The sequence below is a fragment of the Lathyrus oleraceus genome, chromosome 3, assembly GCF_024323335.1.
Source record: "Lathyrus oleraceus cultivar Zhongwan6 chromosome 3, CAAS_Psat_ZW6_1.0, whole genome shotgun sequence".
Taxonomy (NCBI): domain Eukaryota; kingdom Viridiplantae; phylum Streptophyta; class Magnoliopsida; order Fabales; family Fabaceae; genus Lathyrus; species Lathyrus oleraceus.
Genome location: NC_066581.1, coordinates 108782772 through 108803595, shown reverse-complemented (window position 1 = coordinate 108803595; position 20824 = coordinate 108782772). Strand labels below are relative to the sequence as shown.

Here is a 20824-nt window from a genome sequence, read left to right as displayed (position 1 = left end):
TCCTTCTGAGCCGGTTCTTCGTCAACGACAACCTGTTTGCCCTTTGACTTGGCAGAAGCCTCAGCATTAGCATCTCTCAACGGCTGAGGAGCAAACAGTCGTCCATTTCGAGTGAAACCTTCTGGTCCACCAACGTTGTCCACAACGGGACTCATAACCACAGGAGTTTTAACCGGTGCACTGATTGTCACAGGCGCTTGATTTGCTGGCCTCGTCTGATTATCAGCCCTTCTGTTGCTGCGGTAGGCATTATCATATCTCCATGGCACAGCCCTACTATTCTCAATCGGTCTTCTTCCAGACGCAACGATAGTAGTTGGAGCACTGATGGTTACAAGCGCGGAAATGGTAACTGGGGTACCACTTGTTGCCGGTGCACTAACAACTCTTTGTCCACGTCCTTCAGACGGTTTAAAGTAGATGGTGACAGTAGACACTGCCCCACGATCTCTATTATCAGCCCGGACAAACTGGACACAGCCTTCGTCTATCAGCTTCTGAATACCAGCCCGCAACTGATCACACCCATTCTCGGATTCAACACACCCAATACAGCCCTCGTCACAGCCCGGGTCTACACCCTCATTCAGCAGACGGCCCTTTACAACCAGCAGAGAAGTCTGAACATCATCAACACTACCAACCAGATCTTCAGCTTCTTCCCCTTCAATATTGTTCACTCTATGCCCACCATGCTAAGGCATAGGATTGTTCACGACGTTAGGCACTGGAGCGAAGTTGATCGTCTTGGCGTTGATCAAATCTTGGACTTTGTGTTAGAAAGCCCGGCATTTCTCAGTATGGTGCTCTGGTGCCCCAGAGTGAAAGTCACAACGGACGTTGGCGTCGTACCCAGGAGGCAATATTGTTGGCGGAGCCATTGTACGCAACTCAACAAACCCCAACCTGAGTAGTTCGGGCAGCAGTTCAGCGTACGACATGGGTAGCGGATCAAAACGTCGATCAGGCATCCTTTGTCTGGGCTGATACAGACGTTGCTGTTGTTGTTGTTGTTGTGGTTGCTGAACTCTTTGTTGTTGTTGTTGACGAGGTTGAGGTGCTGGAATGGTTACAACAGCAACCGGGCGATACTGATTTCTGCTCACACTTCCTCTGTACACATTCCCTCGGTGTTGTACAGCATTGGTTTCACCCTCTCTACGGCGAGGTGCCCCAGAGAAAGGTTTCTTTGAAGACGAGGAACTAGCATCATTGATCTTTCCAGCTTTGATCAAACTCTCAGTCCTCTCTCCACAAATGACTACATCAGAAAAACTACCGAATGAGCAGCTTCCCATCCGGTCCATGAATACTCCCTGAAGTGTGCCAATAAACATATCGGTTAACTCCCTCTCCAGCATAGGGGGTTGAACTCTCGCAGCCAGCTCACGCCACCTCTGGGCGTACTCCTTGAAGCTCTCATTGGATTTCTGATAAAGACTTTGCAGCTGAGTCCGGCTAGGCGCCATGTCCATGTTGTGCTTGTATTGCCTCAAGAAGGCCTCACCCAGATCCCTCCAACAGCGGATAGAATCTCTCTTCAACTCCATGTACCAGTCCAAGGAAGCTCCAGATAAGCTATCTTGGAAAAAATACATCCACATCTTCTCATCGTCTGTGTAAGCAGAGATCTTCTTGTAGTACGCCTGCACGTGGGTGCGAGGGCAAGAAGTACCGTTGTATTTATCGAAGGACGGTGCTTTGAACTTGTATGGGATCCTCAAGCCTTCCACTAACCCCATATTTGTCACATCAAAACCGAGAGAGTTCTGACATTCCATAGCCCGGATCTTCTCAGCAAGGGCATCAACTTTACGATCCCTCTCATCAACCCTTCCCAAAACGTCTTCGTCTTCACTGAGCAGCGTGAACATATCCTCTTGTTTGTCAACAATCGGAGCCTGATTACGGGCCGGAGCACAGACTACTCTGGCCTTAGCGGGATCTGGAGCAATAGGTTGACCGTTGATTCGAATACCCCTCAATTCGTCACCTACAGCATAGTTGTTGATGGGCACAGCCGCAGTAGCAGGGTCATTGATCGGGCCTCCCACTGGCAGAGCTTGGTTGGCCGGTGGAATTACAGCTTCTTGTCTCTGAACTAGAGCTCAAAGTTCTTCTTGACCTTGCGCAACCCCTTGCATCATGTGCATGAACTGGGCCATGTTAGCCCTCATCTCAGCTAACTCAGCTTGCACTTGATCCATGTTCCTTTGATGATTCAACCTCGTTGAGTAGCGATGCGGACGTTGATCAGCTATCCTGCCTAAGCACAGGAACCAAAGTGAGAAGTCACGAACAAGAACACCTGCTATGCAAAATGATATGAGTATGATGTTAATGATGTGTATGATGCACATGATATGTTCATTTCTCAGGCATTCAAAGAGCCTGATTCATCCTCAAAAGATGGCAACCTGCAGCAACAAGGGAACAACATATACGAGATAAACGAGAACAAAATGAAACACCAACAACCTTATCTATAGATAAAAGCAATAGGATCATACAACAAAGTCAACAAAGATCCAAATAAACGGAGTACAACAATGAATCCCATCCAACAAGCCTGGAGGTGATTCTCAACATACACATCAAAGATACAAGCTAAGACAAACGGTCTCCCGGAATGAGAGTCTTCAGGTACTGGCACTGGTCTATCAACAGAGCACATTCTGAACATTCTGGTAGAGGGGTGATCTTCTCCTTCAATTGTCTTCTAAGCTCTACAACTTCTCCTCCAAGATGGTTCTCTGATGCCTGTCTCAAGTCAACCTCATTCTTCAACTGGATGTCTTTGTCTCTGAGTTGCTTCTCCAGGTCTCTGATCTTCTTCTGATAACTGGCTTCAGCTCTCTGCAGCCTCAAGCACTCCCGGTGTTCTGCATCTAACATGGATTCCATCTCCTCGTAGGATCTCTTCTTGCTTCTCAGTCTACTAGCATCTTCTCCCTGCACTCCTCTGAGTTGATGAGCCAAGTTCAACCTATCAGCTTTAGCTTTGTAAAGCTCCATCTGGGTATCTTGCTCCTTCTCTCTTAATCGGCGATTCTCCATCAGGGCTTGCTTGTAGTGCTCAGCAGGCACACTCTCAGCAAGGACCAAAGGTGGTTGCTCCTGCAATGGCTCCATCCTATCGTAGGGTAACAACAAAGTCTCCACTCTCTCCTTGACCCAATCAGTGTAATCAGGCATAGCAATGGCAAACTTCTTCCCTAAGACAGATCCATCCTTAACACCAATAGACTTCCAAGCTCTTCCTATCTGCTCCAATCTAACCGGGTCACTCTGCTTCTCAAAATACACACTTTCAGCTATCTCAGCATCAAGTGGTCTTCCCTTCATCACAAACCCCAACTGGCGAAGAGAAAGAACCGGGTTGTAATTGATGCAACCCTTAGTCCCTACGAGTGGCACATTACGGAATTCTCCACAGCTCATAATGACGTTACGCACATCCATCCGGTAAGATTGCCATCTGATATCATAAGAGGTAAGAGACATAACCCTCTGAGTCCACTTATGCGTGCTCTGAGCATCCACAAAAGGTCCACTGACTGGCAGGAGAGACATGAACCATCTGAGCAAAAGCGGGAGACAACATCTGATAGCCCCACCCTTACCATGCCTACTGTGAATAGCATAGTAAGTGTCAGCTAACAGAGTAGGAACTGGATTCCCTCCAATGAAGCTACAGACTGCAGCGTAGTCCACAAAGTTGGGCATACTCGGGAACAAGACAATCCCATAGATCATAACAGCTAGCTGGGCATGAAAAGCTTCCCAATTCCCCTTCTCTGCTTCTCCTCTAGCAACTCTCAACAAGAACTTCAAAGGCAACCCTACAACATCCCCACTGGGCTTCCAGTTATCACAAACTTCTTTGATACCCAAATGAAGAGCTCGAGCAACGACTCTGAAATCAACTTCCTTAGGCACATCCAAGAAAGGAACCTGATACCGGATCGGGACACTCAGCAGAATAGAATACTCCTCAAGAGTAGGCGCCAACTGATAATCTTGAAAGGTGAAACAATGAAGCTCTGGGTCGTAGAACTGAAGAAGAGTCTGCAACGGCACCGGATCGACTACCATCTTCAACAGCGTCAGAATATCCCTATACTGGTCAACAAACCCCTTCTGGTTACCACTGGTCATAAGGCTACTCAACTCAATCAGAGACGTCAAAGGCTCACGGTGAAAGTTGTAGGAACAAGTCTTCCGCTTCGGCTCTGGGACTGTTGCCATCTCTATCAGTGAACAGACTCTGGAATGTACCTGAGAAATGATATGCATGCAAAGATTAGCTTTTTTCTTTTTTTTTTCTTTTTTTCTTTTTTTTTCTTTTCAATTCTTTTTTATTGCGTATTTTTTTGAAAATAAACATGCTATGATGCAAATGATGCAGACAAGACCAGCTGTATGCGCATTTCAGAACACAGGATCGAAGCTTCGGTTTAGACTCAGAACCACGATTCATCTGAAACCCAAAGTCAACTGAGAAACTGTCATCTGAACCCAAAGTCACCAACAGGACCACAAGTCACCAACGGTACCTGTAATAATGATCATCCCCTCCCCACTCACGGGTGTCATCTAGGCCAGGGTAAGGTCGAAAGAAATGCAGCATAAATAACCTTTCACAGAATATCATCATATACACACCCGAAGTATGTAACGATAATATCCCATCAGGGTCTGAACTGCTCGTGATGTCAATGTTCCGCTAAGTGTCGCAATACCACCCGCTTCCCATGACTCACTCTATTCCTAAGTATCCTAGATTTCACTCATGGCCTGGGTATTGGGCCTTTTACCTCAAGTAACTCCCACCCCAACAGAGAGAAACAGACAACCAGCCAGCCAGATGAACAATGAATATGAATGAATGCAAACATAAATGCAAACAATAAATAATGAATGCAATAAATAACAGCAAAAAGCAACCAAAACCCTAACCTAGAGAGCGCTAGGAGAGACTCGCTTAGGGAAGATGGACCAGCAGGAGGTCAACTTCTGTATTCCCCAGCAGAGTCGCCAACTGTCGCATTACGCGAAAAACCGGCGGGAAACGAAAACAACAGAGCCACCACAGTGCGTTATTTATCCCAAAAGAGGGAAAGGAAACGCTCAGAGTAAACCTGGAAAGACATGGTCTCGCGACCAAAGAGAATGGGATCGGGAGTCGGTTATGCAAAGGGAAGGTATTAGCACCCTTACGCATCTGTCGTACTCGACGGGATCCATGCACAATAGGAAGGAAAATGGTTGCTAAAACACTGCTCAAACAAACATCTACACAGGCTGAAAGAGACACAAGAAAACAAACAAGACTGACTCGGCAGGATATCGCATCCTGGGCCTACTTAGTCTATCAAACATAGACATCAGAGTCAAAGTAGTTCGGATTGAGGGAAAAACATGCTCGCTAGGATGTCGCATCCTATGCATACGTATCTTCTCGGACTAAGAAGAATCAGAGCACTCGTAGCTCGGCTCACGCACACCAAACACAACAGACACAGGCAAACGTGGAATCCGAATGCCAATCGCTGGGCTTACATCAGATTCCGAACCAAAACACACCCACACTGGAAACCAGATGCCACTTAATGGACTTATACCGGACTCCAAGCACACAACAAGAGGATACGGAATGCCAATCGCTGGGCTTACATCCATCTCCTGACACACACAAAGACAAAACAAAAAGGGCGCCCGGAGAGATCTGCTCATCTCCTGCCTACGTACCTCATCTGGTATGAGGATCAGGGCGACGTAGTTCCCCTACGAAGGGACAAAGGACTAGCCTAACCAGATAACAAAGGGAGACACAACTAGGGAGACTACGACTCGAGCCTAGATGTTATCATGTATATCATCCCTAAGTTAAGGTTGTTATCTAACTTGCACAGGAAGCAAGCTAACCTAAACATGACTTGCACAGGGAGCAAGCCAAACTAACCCTAACTTGCACTGGAAGCAAGCTAAACTAAAAAAGCACAAACACACAAGCACAAATGGCACACACTATATGCAATCAGTTGGCTCAATCAAGGTTAGGTTTTAGTCGAGGGGTTATATCAACCTCGACAAACAAACCACTGTAACAGGGTAATGTTAGCTCTTAACCCTAACATTGAGAGTTAGGGTGAAGCAGATGAAATGGTGAGTGAAGATGAGACTTCACAGGTCTTATCCCTGGCCAGAGAGAGCTTCAAGACAATGAAAGTGTGGGTTCAGAAAGTTGGAACCCTTCTACACTTATGACTGACACAATGTACAATGATCTTGGGTTAGTATCTACAATGCATCAACACAGTGGTGTGAGCAAAGCAGATGACACACAGAATAGTAGGGGATGGATTGCACATCCCTGGTATCTGCCAATGCCTCTTCACTTAGGAGGTCTTTGGATATGTATAAGGACAAAAGTAAACAAACACAAACATTACCTCTTAAGGAGGACTTCAGACAGGTGCCTGGCCAAGTAACAGGCCAGGTCTTCCAGACTACATGGAGAAAAGAAATTCTACCTCAATGCTCAAGCTATCAAGCAAAGCCAAAGCAAGTTCACAAAGGAACTATAGCAACTAAAGTACCTGAAATCAATCCAACATAATCAGTATACCAGACAAACAAAAGTCAAACAGAAAATTACAAGTCCACAGCACAAACAGATAACAAGCATCAATGCACAAAGGTGCAAGCCACAAGGCCTAAGCATAAGTCTTAATGCCTACAAAACAAACTCAAAGTTAGTCATAAACAAGCTATAAACCAACTCCAATTGAATGCACATCATCAAGCATAAGCAATTGTGCTCTTTGACCTGAAACAAAGCTCAAATGTGAGAGCACAAACCACTAGTACAAGACTAGGGTCAAAAGGGGAACAATAAACCAAAACAGAACATGAAACTTATCAAAAATTAAGATCAATCAAATAAGAATCAAATCCAAGTGGTCTCATGTTCATATCATTCACCATTATCATTTCTTGAAGCAAAGAGTACAAAGCATGCAATTTGAAGCTCATAGAACCAAACAGAATGATTCAACTCAAATCAACTCACAAACATTTCAATAAATCCCAAAAAAAAATTATGGTCAAACAGCATTCATAACATGACAATCATACCAAATTTCAAGTCATTTGGACCAAGGGAAGCAAGTCAATTAAATTCATCAAGTCAAAGCATGTTCAAGCAAGCTCATACAAGGCACCAAATCATGCATCAACTTCAAGCAAGCATAAAACAGAATTGGCATAAGATAAATGAATGAAACCAAAGCCATGCCAAACTTCAAGATGTCTATTATACACATGCCAAATTTCAAGTCCATCCAATAAACCACAAGAATTTCACAAATCATATAAAATCATGTATCACAAGACGTCAACAATTGGTCAAACAGGGAAGAAAATCTCAATCAAATTGGAAATGCACTCAAAAAATCCACAAATATTCACATTCAAACTTAACATCCAGAAGATTCAACATGCAAAAATTCAGGTCATTTCAAGTTCATATGGCATGGTAACAAAAATCAAGAAGTTGGACATGAAATGGTGTGACACAAATTGTCACACCTCCAAAGATCATAGCATATCTCACAATCCAGGAATGAAAAAATCACAAACTATGTACCAAAATGCTCCTCAAGGTCTCTAGATTAAGCATGTAAAGTTTCAAGAATTTCCAATTAAGCATCATCATTTCATGATCAAAATGGTAAACAAGGTGCAACAAATGACATGTGAAAACAAACCCTAGCCAAAACAGAAATTCACACGTGCACAATTTCTATAAAAATCATCAAAAAATACTAGACATGGTAAGGATCATCATGGAAAAAATCTCATATTAATTAGACAAATATTGAATGAGTTATGATTTTTGTAATGGGATGAAAAAATAAAAAATGATGAACAATGCATGTGAAACATGGAAGCAAGCATGAAGAAAAAAAATGCCAAAGCCAAAAGGAAATGCTGGAGCGGAGGATCGAACCTCCTCCAAATTCAAATACAACGCGCGCTACATGAAGCGCCGCATTTCAATAAATGACGTGTCACGACTTGATTGGCTTCATGAGCGAAAAACAACAAAAACATGCAGCACACGCAGGAAACGGATCAAACATGAATTCTGGGCAAGGAAATTAGGGTTCACACGCACATTCATCCAGTTCATCATCATCATGAACTTTTTTCACAGAAATTGAAAATGGATACACCAATCGGTTCATCTCATCATGCACATCAATAATCTAACATTGGTTTAACCTAATTCAAACTAACATGGAAGAATCGAACAGAATAACATTCAACAACCAAACTTAAAATCCAGATATCTTTCTCAATACTCAGTGAAAATCAAAACTAAAAAGTTCAGCATGCTCATGAATACAAGATCTACAAAAACCATAGCATAATTTCATGAATGGTGGATTTCGAAATCTGACCTTCAATCAAGTGCAGATGTGAAATCGGGTGAATCTGGCTTGGAGAGGTTGAAACAGAACTTCTACAACCCTTGGATAGATGAATGGATGCTGCAGAATAGCTCAACAATGCTCAAACTCGAGGAAATCTCCAGCTGCCATGTGAGGTGCTTGATGTAACAGTGCTTGAAACAGCTTGAAATCCTTGCTCTCTTGCTTCAATCCAGCTCAGTGATGATTGTAGATGATGATTCAATCGTGGAAAATGGCAAGGGATTGGAAGAAACTTGCAGAAAAAGTGAGAGCAAAAGTTGAGAGAATTTGCAATTGGATCTAGATCTGAGTAGAAATGAAATGCTAATGTGTTTTTTGTTTTGATTATGCATATATACCATCTGTTAATGATCTTTGTTAATCAATATTAAGCCAAGCCAAAAGGATTAATGAATGCAAGTGTTATGGCCAATTGGGAATTCACCCTCATGTGCATGGGGTGCATGCTACAGTACACGAAATTGGGCCTAAATCCACTTAAAACTCTGTTTGTAATCCAATGGGAATGTTGCCAAGTGTAAACAATGCATTATTTTAATATTTGAAAATTCCAACCAAAAAGTCAAGTGAAAAATCAAATAATTTTGTGATGAAAATGCATGACTTGTGATGCATGATTTGAATAGTGCATGTTAAAAGGAGAATGTAGCAAAAAACCCCACTCAATTTGGCCAAATGGTGTGAAAGTTATCCAACTTTGAAGTTCAAATTTCCTTGACAAAGATCAATCCATAATTTCTCAACTACACATGAGAAATTCATGTTCTTGGACTTTTTGGAAAGGTGAGATCAAGATCTTCAACTTTTATGTTGGAGAAAAATTCATTTGAAGCTTGTATGATGATGTAAATTTGAGGAGAAGACCTTTCTATTTTTGGCAATTTCCAATTACAAGTCACTTACTATTTTTGGCAATTTTTCATCTGACCTCAAATTCTTCAATCTTGATCTTTGAAATGTCAAATGAGACTTGCGTGGACATGAATGAAGCCTTTCAAACCATCTCCCACCTTCAAATCTATGAATTCAAGCACAGTTGACCACAGTTGACTTTCTAGGGTTTCTGGTGGATTGAACAATGACTGATGACTTCTGAGCACCCAATCTTTGACCAAACCACTTCAAAAGGACCCCTAGGTCATGTGAACATGTTGAACCAACCCTAGGGCTTTGCTTCCTTGAGAAATGCACTTGCTTGCTTGTTTGACTGATCCTCCTAACCAGTTGACCTAATCTTGTCTGATGGCTTGCACTTGGGCAAAGGACAATGCAATGCTATGCAGTGGACAATGTAATGTTAATGACCTAGTCATGAAAATGTATGTACAAAATGGGAGGTGCAAATTTGAGGTGCTACACATACGTTGATCCTTAATTGGAAATAGGCGTAGTAGACGTAGCATACGTTGATCCTTAATTGGAAATAGGCGTAGTAGATGTAGCATACGTTGATCCTTAATTGGAAATAGGCGTAGTAGACGTTGATCCTTGATTGGAAATAGACGTAGTGGATTTGATCTTGTCCGGATCGGAAGCGTGGCTTGGATTCTAGATATTGAATCGGAAAACGGTGAAACATTGGGTTCACATTAAGGTACCACATGCATAGAGTCACATGTCTTGCATTGAGTCACATTAGAGTTATGTGATCATCGAGTGTATGCATTATTGTGATTGTGATGTGTGTATGAGATATGGTAATTGAGTTTGGTGATGTTTGGATACATAACTTGGCAAAATATGTGATTATGTGATAATTGTAGTTATGTGTATTTTTGGGAATATAGTATTGGATTTTAATATTGTATTCCTTGAGTTTTGATGGATGTTTGAAACATGTGAAATAAATGTTGATTAATATTACTTACATGGTTATACGAAGTGTGATGAATTCCTTTAATTGTTGATTTAATCATTGTGCCTTATTATACTCCTTCATAATGATTTGAATTCTCACCCTTTCTGTTTGAATGTTACCTTTACATGGGTATCGTGCAGATACTCAGGAGTAGTATCGCTGAAGTAAGTGGAAGGTAGCTCATTCGAGATTTAGCCAGAGAGCTTCCGTATTCTAGTTTGGAGACTAGGTAGTGAGTCAATGCTCTGGTCATGTAACACGGGGTAAATTAGTAGTATTGAACTCGTATCCTATTTGGATAAGTATTTTGTTATTACTTGTGAACATGCTTATTTGCAATTTGCTGTTTGAGAGGCCATAGTGCCAAATATTATGGATATGGTTTTATTTTATCTTGAGGAGATTATTGAGAGATGATCATGGTATGGGACATGGATCATTTTATGAAATGCATGAGTATTCATTATTTTCCGCTGCGAACGCATATTCGTGAATATTCATGATAATTGGAATGTGTTATTTTAAATGACCAGGTGTATTATATATTGATGATGAATGATGTTTGGTTTTTGAAAGCTTGTAGTTTTTGAAAACGTCGATGTGACGCCCTTTGGTCTGTATGCGTGCTTATTTACTCTGATTATATGTTAAGTATTTTGGGGTAGAAAAAAAGGTGTTACACTTGACAAGCACATGAGGCTACTGCAACAAACTCAACTCCAGTGCTTGAAAGAGTCACAATGGGTTCCTTCTTTGAAGACCATGATATATGACCTGATCCAAGCTTAAACACATACCCTATAGTACTTTTTCTATCATCCTTATCTTCTGCATAACCAGATTATGACCACTCTTACAAGACCATCTCATCATTCATATAGTACAAAACTCACAGGGTCATAATTCCATTTATATACCTTAGGATTCTTTTTGTAGCTGCCAGGTGAATCTCAATTGGTATCTCCATGTATTTAGCTACCAAGCTTCCCACCACTTGCTTGTAGCTTATGGCATTAACTGGTTTGCCATTTTCATCCTTGTTCAACCTACAACCTGATACAATAGGATTATAAACCTTATTGCATTGAACCATGCTAAATCTTGTGAGTATTTCATTGGCATATATTCTTTTGGCAGATGAAGATTCCTGCACTTTTTTCTTTACTTCCACCCCCAAGAAAGTATTTCATTTTCCTCATATTTGTCATGGAAAACATCTTCCTCATTGATTCCTTGAATCCTTCAAACATTTGTTGATTATTTCCATGAGGGCACTTTTCAAAGTTCTCTTAATTGAAACATGCTTCAATCTTTCTATACCAGGCCCTTGGAGCCTGTATAAGGCCATAAAGTGAATTTATCATCTTGTAGACCTTGTCTCTTCCTCATTTCTCATAGACAAGTGGTTGATCTATATAGACATCTTTCATCAACTCACCATGCAGGAATACACTCTTGATATTAAGCTGATACACCTGCCACTTCTTGCATGCTGCAAGTGCTAAGACAATCCTGATAGTATCCCACCTTTCCACACGAGCAAAAACTTCATTATAATATATGTCATGTTCTTGTGAGCGCCCTTTATCCACAAGCCTTGCTTTTATTTCTATACTTCCCATTTTTCATTGCAATTTTGTTTTGTATACCTATTTGACACCAACTTTCTTAGCTCATAGTGGTAGATGGACTATGCTCCAAGTATCATTTTTCTCAATAATTTCAATTTCCAAGTCCATAACTTTCCCCCACTTCTCATGCTTGACTGCTTCGTCATAATTGAGAGGATCATTGCTGCTATAAAATAATGCTAAGTTGTGTAGTTGTTATTCTTCCTCCCCTTCAGGTACCCTGACCTTCTTCTTTGCCTCACTACTAGCTCTGCATACTCTTGTCTTTGAGCATTGTTGTCTTCTTTAGTAACATTATCCTCACTAGCACCTTCTACATTGCTTCCCTTATGTTGAGATCCATCATTTTCAACATGCGCTCCATCATCAATCACTTCAACTTCATCACTCCCCATGTTTACTTCTTTTTTGTTAAAATTGTTGGTTGATTGAGTCTTATCTTTTTTGTCATGATTGTTTTATTCCTAACTTTTTCATTATTCAAAAACCACATCCTTATTGATCAGGGTCTTATTATTCACAGGATCATAGAGCTCGTAAGCCTTTGATTCTCCACTAATTCCCAGAAGAAAACACTTTGTACTCTTGATATCTAGCTTTTTTGTGCACATCAGGAATGTGTACAAAATCTATGCACCCAGACACCTTGAAGTGACGCACGAAGGGATTTACACTATTCCATGCCTCTTCTGGAGTCATGTTCTTCGCAGATAATGTTGGACTTCTATTGATTACATATGCTGGCCATTTATTTTCTTTAGGCCAAAAGCTCTTAGGAACATTTTTACTTGCCATCATGCTTCTGATCACATTCATCAGAGTCTTATTCTTTCTCTCTAATACTCTATTTTTCTGTGGAGTATAGGTAGTTGCCAATTACCTCTTGATGCTAAGAAGACTACAGAAGTCACAAAAAAGCATTTGATGTAAACTCTTCTCCTTTATATGTCCTAAGACATTTGATGTAGAGGCCTGACTCTTTTTCTACTAAGGCTTTGAATTGTTTGAAAAAATCAAAAACACGAGGTTTTTCATGCAAAAAGTAAATTCATGTCTTTCTACTAAAGTCATATATGAATGTAATGAAATACATGCTCCCACCATTTGATGCAGACCTGATAGATCCACACATGTCTGAGTGGATTAACTCAAACTTTTCTTTGGCTCTCCATATAGATTGCTTTGGTATGACTTCTCTATGTTGCTTTCCCATCAAGCAATCTGAACAAGTATCCTCCAAGTCCCTTCATCATCTCCTTATTGACGAGTGTGTCAAGGCCTTTAAAGCTCAGGTAGCCATATCTACAATGCCACAAGTGTGTGACATTATCTGAATAAATCTTCATGCACATGGGAAGAACAACAGGTGCAGACACAACAAATATTTTGTTGGATGTGATCTTTATGCTCAGGATCAATCCTCTATTAGCATGATGTATTTTGCAACCTCCCTCCTTTAACACTATTGTTAGTTCCTTTTGCATTAATTGACCAACACTTAGAAGATTATTCTTCAAGCCTGGGAAGTAATACACATCAATGATTACTTTAGTGATTCCATTCATGTGAAGCTTCAAATTTCTCTTTCCCATTATTTGCATCTTGGAATCATCCCCTAACTTGACAGATTCACGAAATCTTTCATCAAAATTGAACAACCATTATTTTGGCCCAACCATATGATTGTTGCACCTGAGTCAAGAAAACACACTTTATTGTTGGTTTTTATGTATTCCTTTTGAGCCATGAGTAACAACTCTTCACTTTTATGGAATTCAACAAAGTTTGCATCGTTCTCTTGCCAACTTGAACATTCACTTTGATAGTTCCCTATCATGTGGAACTTATAGAATTAGATATAATCTTTGCCCAGTCTTCCTCTGCCACGACCACGAAAGCCACCATGTCCCTTACCGTGACTGTTGATACCACCACAACCATTTCTTACAATCTTTAACACATGTCCATCCTCATTTTCTTGAGTGATCTTCATCATTTGCTCATGCACCAAGAGACTACTTTGTAGCTCATCAATGGACAAGGATGTGACATCATTCGATTCTTCTATCATGCACACCACATAATTGAATTTTATGGTCATAGACCTCAACACCTTCTCAACAATGGTGGTTTGCTCCATCTTCTCACCTTGAGCAGTCATCTTGTTTGCAATAGCCAAAGTTCTTGCAAAACATTCATAAACTGTTTCGTTATCCTTCATGCAAATAACTTCAAACTCTCGACGCAAAGCCTGTAACTGAGCTCTCTTCACTTTCGTCGATCCTTGCTACTTCTTGCGTATGGAATCCCAAATATCTTTGACTGTGTTGCAATTCATAATTGTTTCAAGAATTGTTCGATCAATTGCTTGAAACAAATAGTTCTTAGCCTTGAGATATTTGAGCTTGACTTCTTCTACAAGTTGTCTTTGTTTCGGCGTTGCATCTGGTGGTGCAACCGTAATAGCATTCTCTACAAGTTCCCAATACTCATTGGATCTAAGATGATTCTCCATAAGCATGGCCCAACGATCGTATAATGTATCGAATTTGGAAATTGCTGATGTTAAGAATTTTGATGAATCAACCATGAAGATGATTCAGATGGGGGTCTGGTATGAAAGGATAACAGAAATAACAATTTTCTCTCACCACGATATCGAAATTGCATTTCTTGAATGAAAGAGTCACACATGGATCATCAACCATACTCTAGATACCACTTGTTAGAATCTGAGAAATTTGTTATTGAATAATGCAACTGTAAACTGTTTGTTTACATGAAAGATCAATTGCTTATATACAAGGAATCACACTCATAATTAAGTGCTTTATAACTAACTCCTAGTGAGTTATTCTGTTAGCCAACTACATTCTAACATTTGTATGTTGAACACAATGTTGTAACATTTTGTTTGACATTCCAACATACCAAAACACAAATATATTTTCTCAAATATTTTGCACAAATTATTTAGATGATTTTTTTCAAATTTAATCCCTTAAGTGATCAAAAACTTGTGATTTGATTTACTACCCACATTACTTGTACATGTAACAAAGAAAATATTGAATTTTTTAAATTTATTTTCATCGCTATAATTTTTTATTTGATATTTTACTTATTTTGTTAAGATTTTCTCTTATTTATAATTTGACACAACCTCGTTATAAAATACAAATTAATCATTTTATATTGAGAAAAAAATGTATTAATAATATAAAATAATTTTATATTATTAACTAATCACCATTATATATTTTGTTAAATAAATTAGTTGTATGACATAGTTGAATGATAAATTTCTATTGAATGAGAGTGTAAAACTATTTTACATCCTTTTCTTTAATCTCTTTTATATTATTCAATAACTTAAATGAATATAAGTTTTTATTATGCTTGTTACAAATAAAATTTAATTTATGAAAACCACTTCCCACCAAAAAGAGAGAGTTTAACGAAAACAAAGGAATTATTTGTTTTTTTAACTCCATTCACACTCAAAGTCAAAACCTGCCTAAAACCTCTTCCCAGTCTGAAATGCAGAAGAAATAGAATAACGAAAAATCGTCTGATAATCTTTCTCAGATACTGAAAATAGAACTCAAGTGTCGGATCAAAACTCCATATGTCAGTCTTCATCTCTCTCTGCAACAATATATCTGCACTCTGCAAAACAACAAACACAAAAACAGAAAAATGAAACTCAACTTTTTTAGTATTTCTTTCAAAATACACACCAAAAGACAAATTTGAATAGTATAAAAATAATAATATTATTATACTCTACTATACTATACTATACTAGTACTAGTACTAGTACTGTGAAACTGCTGCTATAGATAGACTTTAGTAGTAGATGCTGCTATAGCAGTAAACTTAATTATTATAAATATATTTTATTACAAACCCCATGCTGTTAGTTTTCTGCTACTATTTCCCTGGAGAGTGGTATTTCCCAAGCAAAAGCACAAAGACAAATACCGCAGGTTCTTTCATCTCTCACTATCTTTTTATTTTTTTATTGTTTTCTTCTCTCTCAACTGTCTTGTCTCACTGTCTTTTCTCAAGTGCTCTTACCCTTCCCCACTCCCTTCAAAGACAAATTTTGCAGGCTTTTCTGTCAGAATACTCTCTCTCTCTCACTACCTCTGGTTCCATAAAAAAATTATTTTTGTGGATACATTAAATAACTAATACAGTCAAAATTATCCTAAATTATAAGAAACTTTATAAAAAGAATTGTTCAAACTATAAGCCACTTTATATTATAATTCTAATGTAATAATCTATTTATAATCTTTTTCTTAATATTTATTATTATTTTTCATTCTTTCAACTTTTTTAATTTTTCTTTTGTATGTAATTACGAGAGACATTACTCTAAAATTATATATATAATTTGTTTTTTTATACAATACTGTAATAATTAAAGTTTTTTAATTCATATGAAATAAAAGAGTGTCCCAAAATAAATAATTTATTTTAATTTTTAATATATTTCTTTTAATTTTACTCTCTAATTAATACTCCATTTTTTAGTTGTCAAGTTTTTGATAATTTTGTGTTTATTTTTAATTGTCACTTGCTAAGTTCAAAGTACTCTCTCAATTCTTTTTTAAGTGTCACTTTCTTAAAAAAATTGTTTCTTTTTAATTCTCATTTGCAAAGTTTAATGTAATGTTAATTGCATTTTTCTTAAAATTACTCATAAATAATTATTAGAAAGAAAAAATAAAATGAGTATAATAAATAATTAAGAGTATTATAGATAAAAGAATAATTATTATTTAAAAAATAAAATAATGATTAGCTTTCTTGATATACGTAAAATGTCAAAAAAATGACATTTAAAAAAATTGAGAGAATAGCATTAAAATCGTTTTTGTCAAAATTATCCATAAATAAATATTATAGAAAGTAGGCATGGCAATATAACCTGTACCCGCGGGTACCAACCCGAATTCGCCTCGAAGTTGACGGGGAAATCCGCTTTGATTGGGTTTGGGTTTGGGTTTGGGTTTTTCCCGATTTTAAAATATGGGGACGGGTCGGGTAATGGGGACACTAGTACCCCGAACCCGTCCGCGTTTATTTTACTATGTACATTATTATTTATTTTTGATAATTTAAAATATTAAATATGTGGTCAATGTTTTGATATTTTAATTTAAATTTATTGTTTAAAATATTTAAAATATATGTATGAAATTTTTTTAGATTATTTTATTTTATTATTTGTAATGTAATTTTATTTTGGAAAAATATATATTTTTATTAAAAAATTAATTTTACTAAATGAATGGTGGCGGGACAGAGATACCCGAACCCAACCCGAACCCGTTTGGGACGGGTTTGAGTTTTGATTCCCCATCCCCGTTTGGATTTGGGGCGGGGAACGGGGATTGTTTGGGAATTCGGGTTTTGGTTTGGGAGAGGTAAAAACCGTCTCCAACCCGTCCCGTTGCTATGTCTAATAAAAAGAATGTAAAAGATAGCAATATTAATTAGCTTTTTTTGATATATGTAAAAAAATTAAATTAATATTTAAAAAATATAAAGAGAATATTATTTTTATAATTTTCAATATATAATAAAAATAATTTAATAAAATATTGTTTTCTTTTATTTATTTATTTATTTATTTATTTTAATATGTATAAAATAGTCAACTGCTTCGTGGAAAAAAAACTTAAACCTTGAGGTATATATTTTAGAAAATATAGTCTAAAATTATAAATAAGGAAGAGATAAGGGTGTGAAAACAAAAGTTAGAGGTAGTATCTATCTGTGAAAGATATAAAGGAAGGTGTACAAAAAGCTTTTTACATACAGTACTTGGTTTTTACACATCCAACACAAACACTGTCACCTAACCGAGTTAATTTCCTACACACACTATTTATCAAAAGTAACACCAAACACAAACAAACTTGCACTCTCTCTCTCTCTCTCTCCATGGACTTTCATCTGAAACAATGGAGAAACCAGCATGAGTCAGAACAACAACAACATTCTACAAAGATGCCAAAACTTGCTCTTCAGCCTGCACTATCTCATCAACAACAATCTTCTGTTACTCCTGCACTTCCTTTCTTTGTACCTCAACCCAACAACACCAAAGTCACTAACAACTTGTCAGATTCCACATTATCACCTTCCTCCAACAGATCATTTCCTAGTAAGCACCTTTCTTTTTGAGTTAACTTAACGCATCAGTTACTTCATTTCAAGTTTTCTTTCAAACTTACTACTTTTCTCTCTTCACTTTATTAGGAATGGGAAGCCATTTTAGCTTGTCTCAGTGGCAAGAACTTGAGTTACAGGCTTTGATATTCAGGTACATGTTGGTTGGTGCTTCTGTTCCTCCTGAACTTCTTCAACCTATCAAGAAAAGTCTTCTTCATTCATCTCCTTATTTTCTTCATCACCCTCTTCAACATTATCCACCTGCAGCTTGTAAGTCTCAAATCTTTACACGATTTTCAATATCACATACTTCAAAATAAAACAAACAAAAACAAAACTCGTTTTTAGTGTTTTGTGATATCAATGAATATGTTTTTTTGTTCGTTTGTATTAGTGTTGCAAACGGGGTATTGGGGAAGAGGAGCAATGGATCCAGAGCCCGGTCGTTGTCGGAGAACCGACGGCAAAAAGTGGCGGTGCTCGAGGGATGTGGTGGCTGGACAAAAGTACTGTGAAAGACACATGCATCGTGGTAGAAACCGTTCAAGAAAGCCTGTGGAACTTCCCACACCAACTAGTGCCGGTGCTGGTAGTGCATCTTTCAATGCTTCTTCCACTATTTCTTCTCAGCCTCTTGTTACTTCCTCAATGAAATCTCCTTTCAATCTTCTTCACCTTAATGAACGGTAATCTTCTTCTCTTCTCTCTCTTTACTTAAATAGTCATTAGTTTATCCTAATGAGTAATTAATTACTAGAGGTGAGTGATGTGAACATCATTTAATTTAGTGGGACATGACTTGATTGAAAAAAATGTTATTTTCTTTGATTTTAAGATGGTTTCATTGACCTACAAAAAGCAAGTTTGAATGTGATGCATAAGAAATATGAAAGGAGATAGATAGATAGAGTATAATTAGTTTAGCATTGTGACAAGACTTATGACGGATACCTAACTAGGATACGGATCCCTAATGAGGGAGCATGGCCAATATGTCTCTCATGCTTTGCAAATAATGAAACTTTGGATTGGCACAAATAATCCCCAACCGTTTCTTTCTAAAACTATATTTGGAAAATCATCAATCATGCCATCCATTTGTTTTATGACCACTATTAAGAGTCCAATGTACTACAAAGTAACTTTGTGGGTCATGATTCACCCTACAAATTGGTGGTTTTGTATCATTAAGTCCTAATGGTATCAACTATATCATAAATTTGTTGGACACCCATTTTTTTTACATATTTAGTAACCGATCTTGAGACAGACTAATTCAAGAGGATGAATCTCACTATTTACCAGTAGAAATTTATTTAAAGTCAGAGCGAGTCTGACCCTAAATCCTGATTTTTGAGAGAAACACACTCTCAGGTCCTACGCTATCACCAACCCATTATTAATAGTACCTAAGCATTTAAGTAGTTTATTATAGAGTTGAGTGAGATCAAATTTTGTTTATTATGAATTCTATGGAGACATTTTTATGATAAAATGTCCTTGTTTGATATTTATGATGTCTCATAACTGGGCCATGTGTAGTTCATCTGGAAGCAATAATGAAGAGAAGAGATTATTTGAAAACGAAGATGATCATGTGGGTGGGGATGGAAGATCAGGTGGGCAAATGCTAAGGCATTTCTTCGACGATTGGCCGAGATCACTGCAAGAATCTGACAATGGTGGGTCATCCTCCACATGTCTTTCAATATCAATGCCAGGAAATAATAACACCAACAAGACTAGTTCATCTTCAGATGTGTCATTGAAATTGTCTACCGGTTATGGTGAAGAACCATGTCCTAGAAATGTGAATGTGGGCCTAGAAACTGAGCAACAACAGCAACAACAAATTCAATTGAATTGGGTTGGAGGATGGAATTCAGGTAATCAAGTGAGTTCTTCAATGGGAGGACCACTTGCTGAAGCACTTAGATCATCATCCACTTCAACTTCTTCACCTACTAGTGTTTTACATCAATTGCCACGTTCTTCTGCTTCTGAGACCAGCTACATTAGTACTTGAGTTTAGTGGTTGGTGCTTTTTATTAACTTGTGTTCTTTTTTTGGGGAATTCTTGGACCACGAAACACGTTTTGTATCAATCTTATGACATATGTTTGTTGCTGACTTGTTGTTGGGAAAGAAAGGGATCATTGATTCATCAATATTTCATTATGTTTGATTATCCCCTTGAGTTTCATTCTAATGTCATAAGATGCATTTTGTCGCATCAAAACTTTGTCTCATGAATGATGAATCCCACAATTTTTGTTTTATTATTATGACAATGACGTGACTAAAATAAATATACACGTTATTCTTTATACATTGAATTAGTAATGCTAAAGTGAACGAAAAGGGTGATGAAAATAACAGGAGACTTAAATAGAACTTCTAACACCCCCTTATTTTTACTCTTTAACACCACTCTCACCTCTCTCTCCCTTTGTATTGTGTACCAGGACGAGAGGATCCATACTCCAAGAGTGGCCTATATTTTTGTTACCAATTTACTGTCAAGCACTATTAAATTAATGAGATTAATTACTATACATTGTAAAACTCTTTTACACTGACAGTGTATTTCAATTAATTTTTAAATTAATAGAGACTAATAAATAGAGTAATAGTTTTTTTTCATA

General features: G+C 38.0%; 2 protein-coding genes across 2 annotated transcripts; one reads left to right on the top strand and one right to left on the bottom strand.

Moving 5' to 3' along the window:
- Nucleotides 1-13842: 13842 nt before the first annotated feature.
- On the bottom strand, nt 13843-14211 carry LOC127129941 (uncharacterized). The gene has a single exon (XM_051059040.1). It carries the CDS (start codon nt 14209-14211, stop codon nt 13843-13845), a length of 369 nt encoding a protein of 122 aa, XP_050914997.1.
- Nucleotides 14212-17832: 3621 nt separating this feature from the next.
- LOC127125677 (growth-regulating factor 3) lies at nt 17833-20458 on the top strand. The gene is made up of 4 exons (XM_051054475.1): nt 17833-18171; nt 18267-18449; nt 18574-18865; nt 19722-20458. The coding sequence occupies exons 1-4, from the start codon at nt 17949-17951 to the stop codon at nt 20203-20205; spliced, it is 1182 nt and encodes a 393-aa protein (XP_050910432.1). The 5' UTR covers nt 17833-17948; the 3' UTR covers nt 20206-20458.
- The last annotated feature ends 366 nt before the right edge of the window (nt 20459-20824 follow it).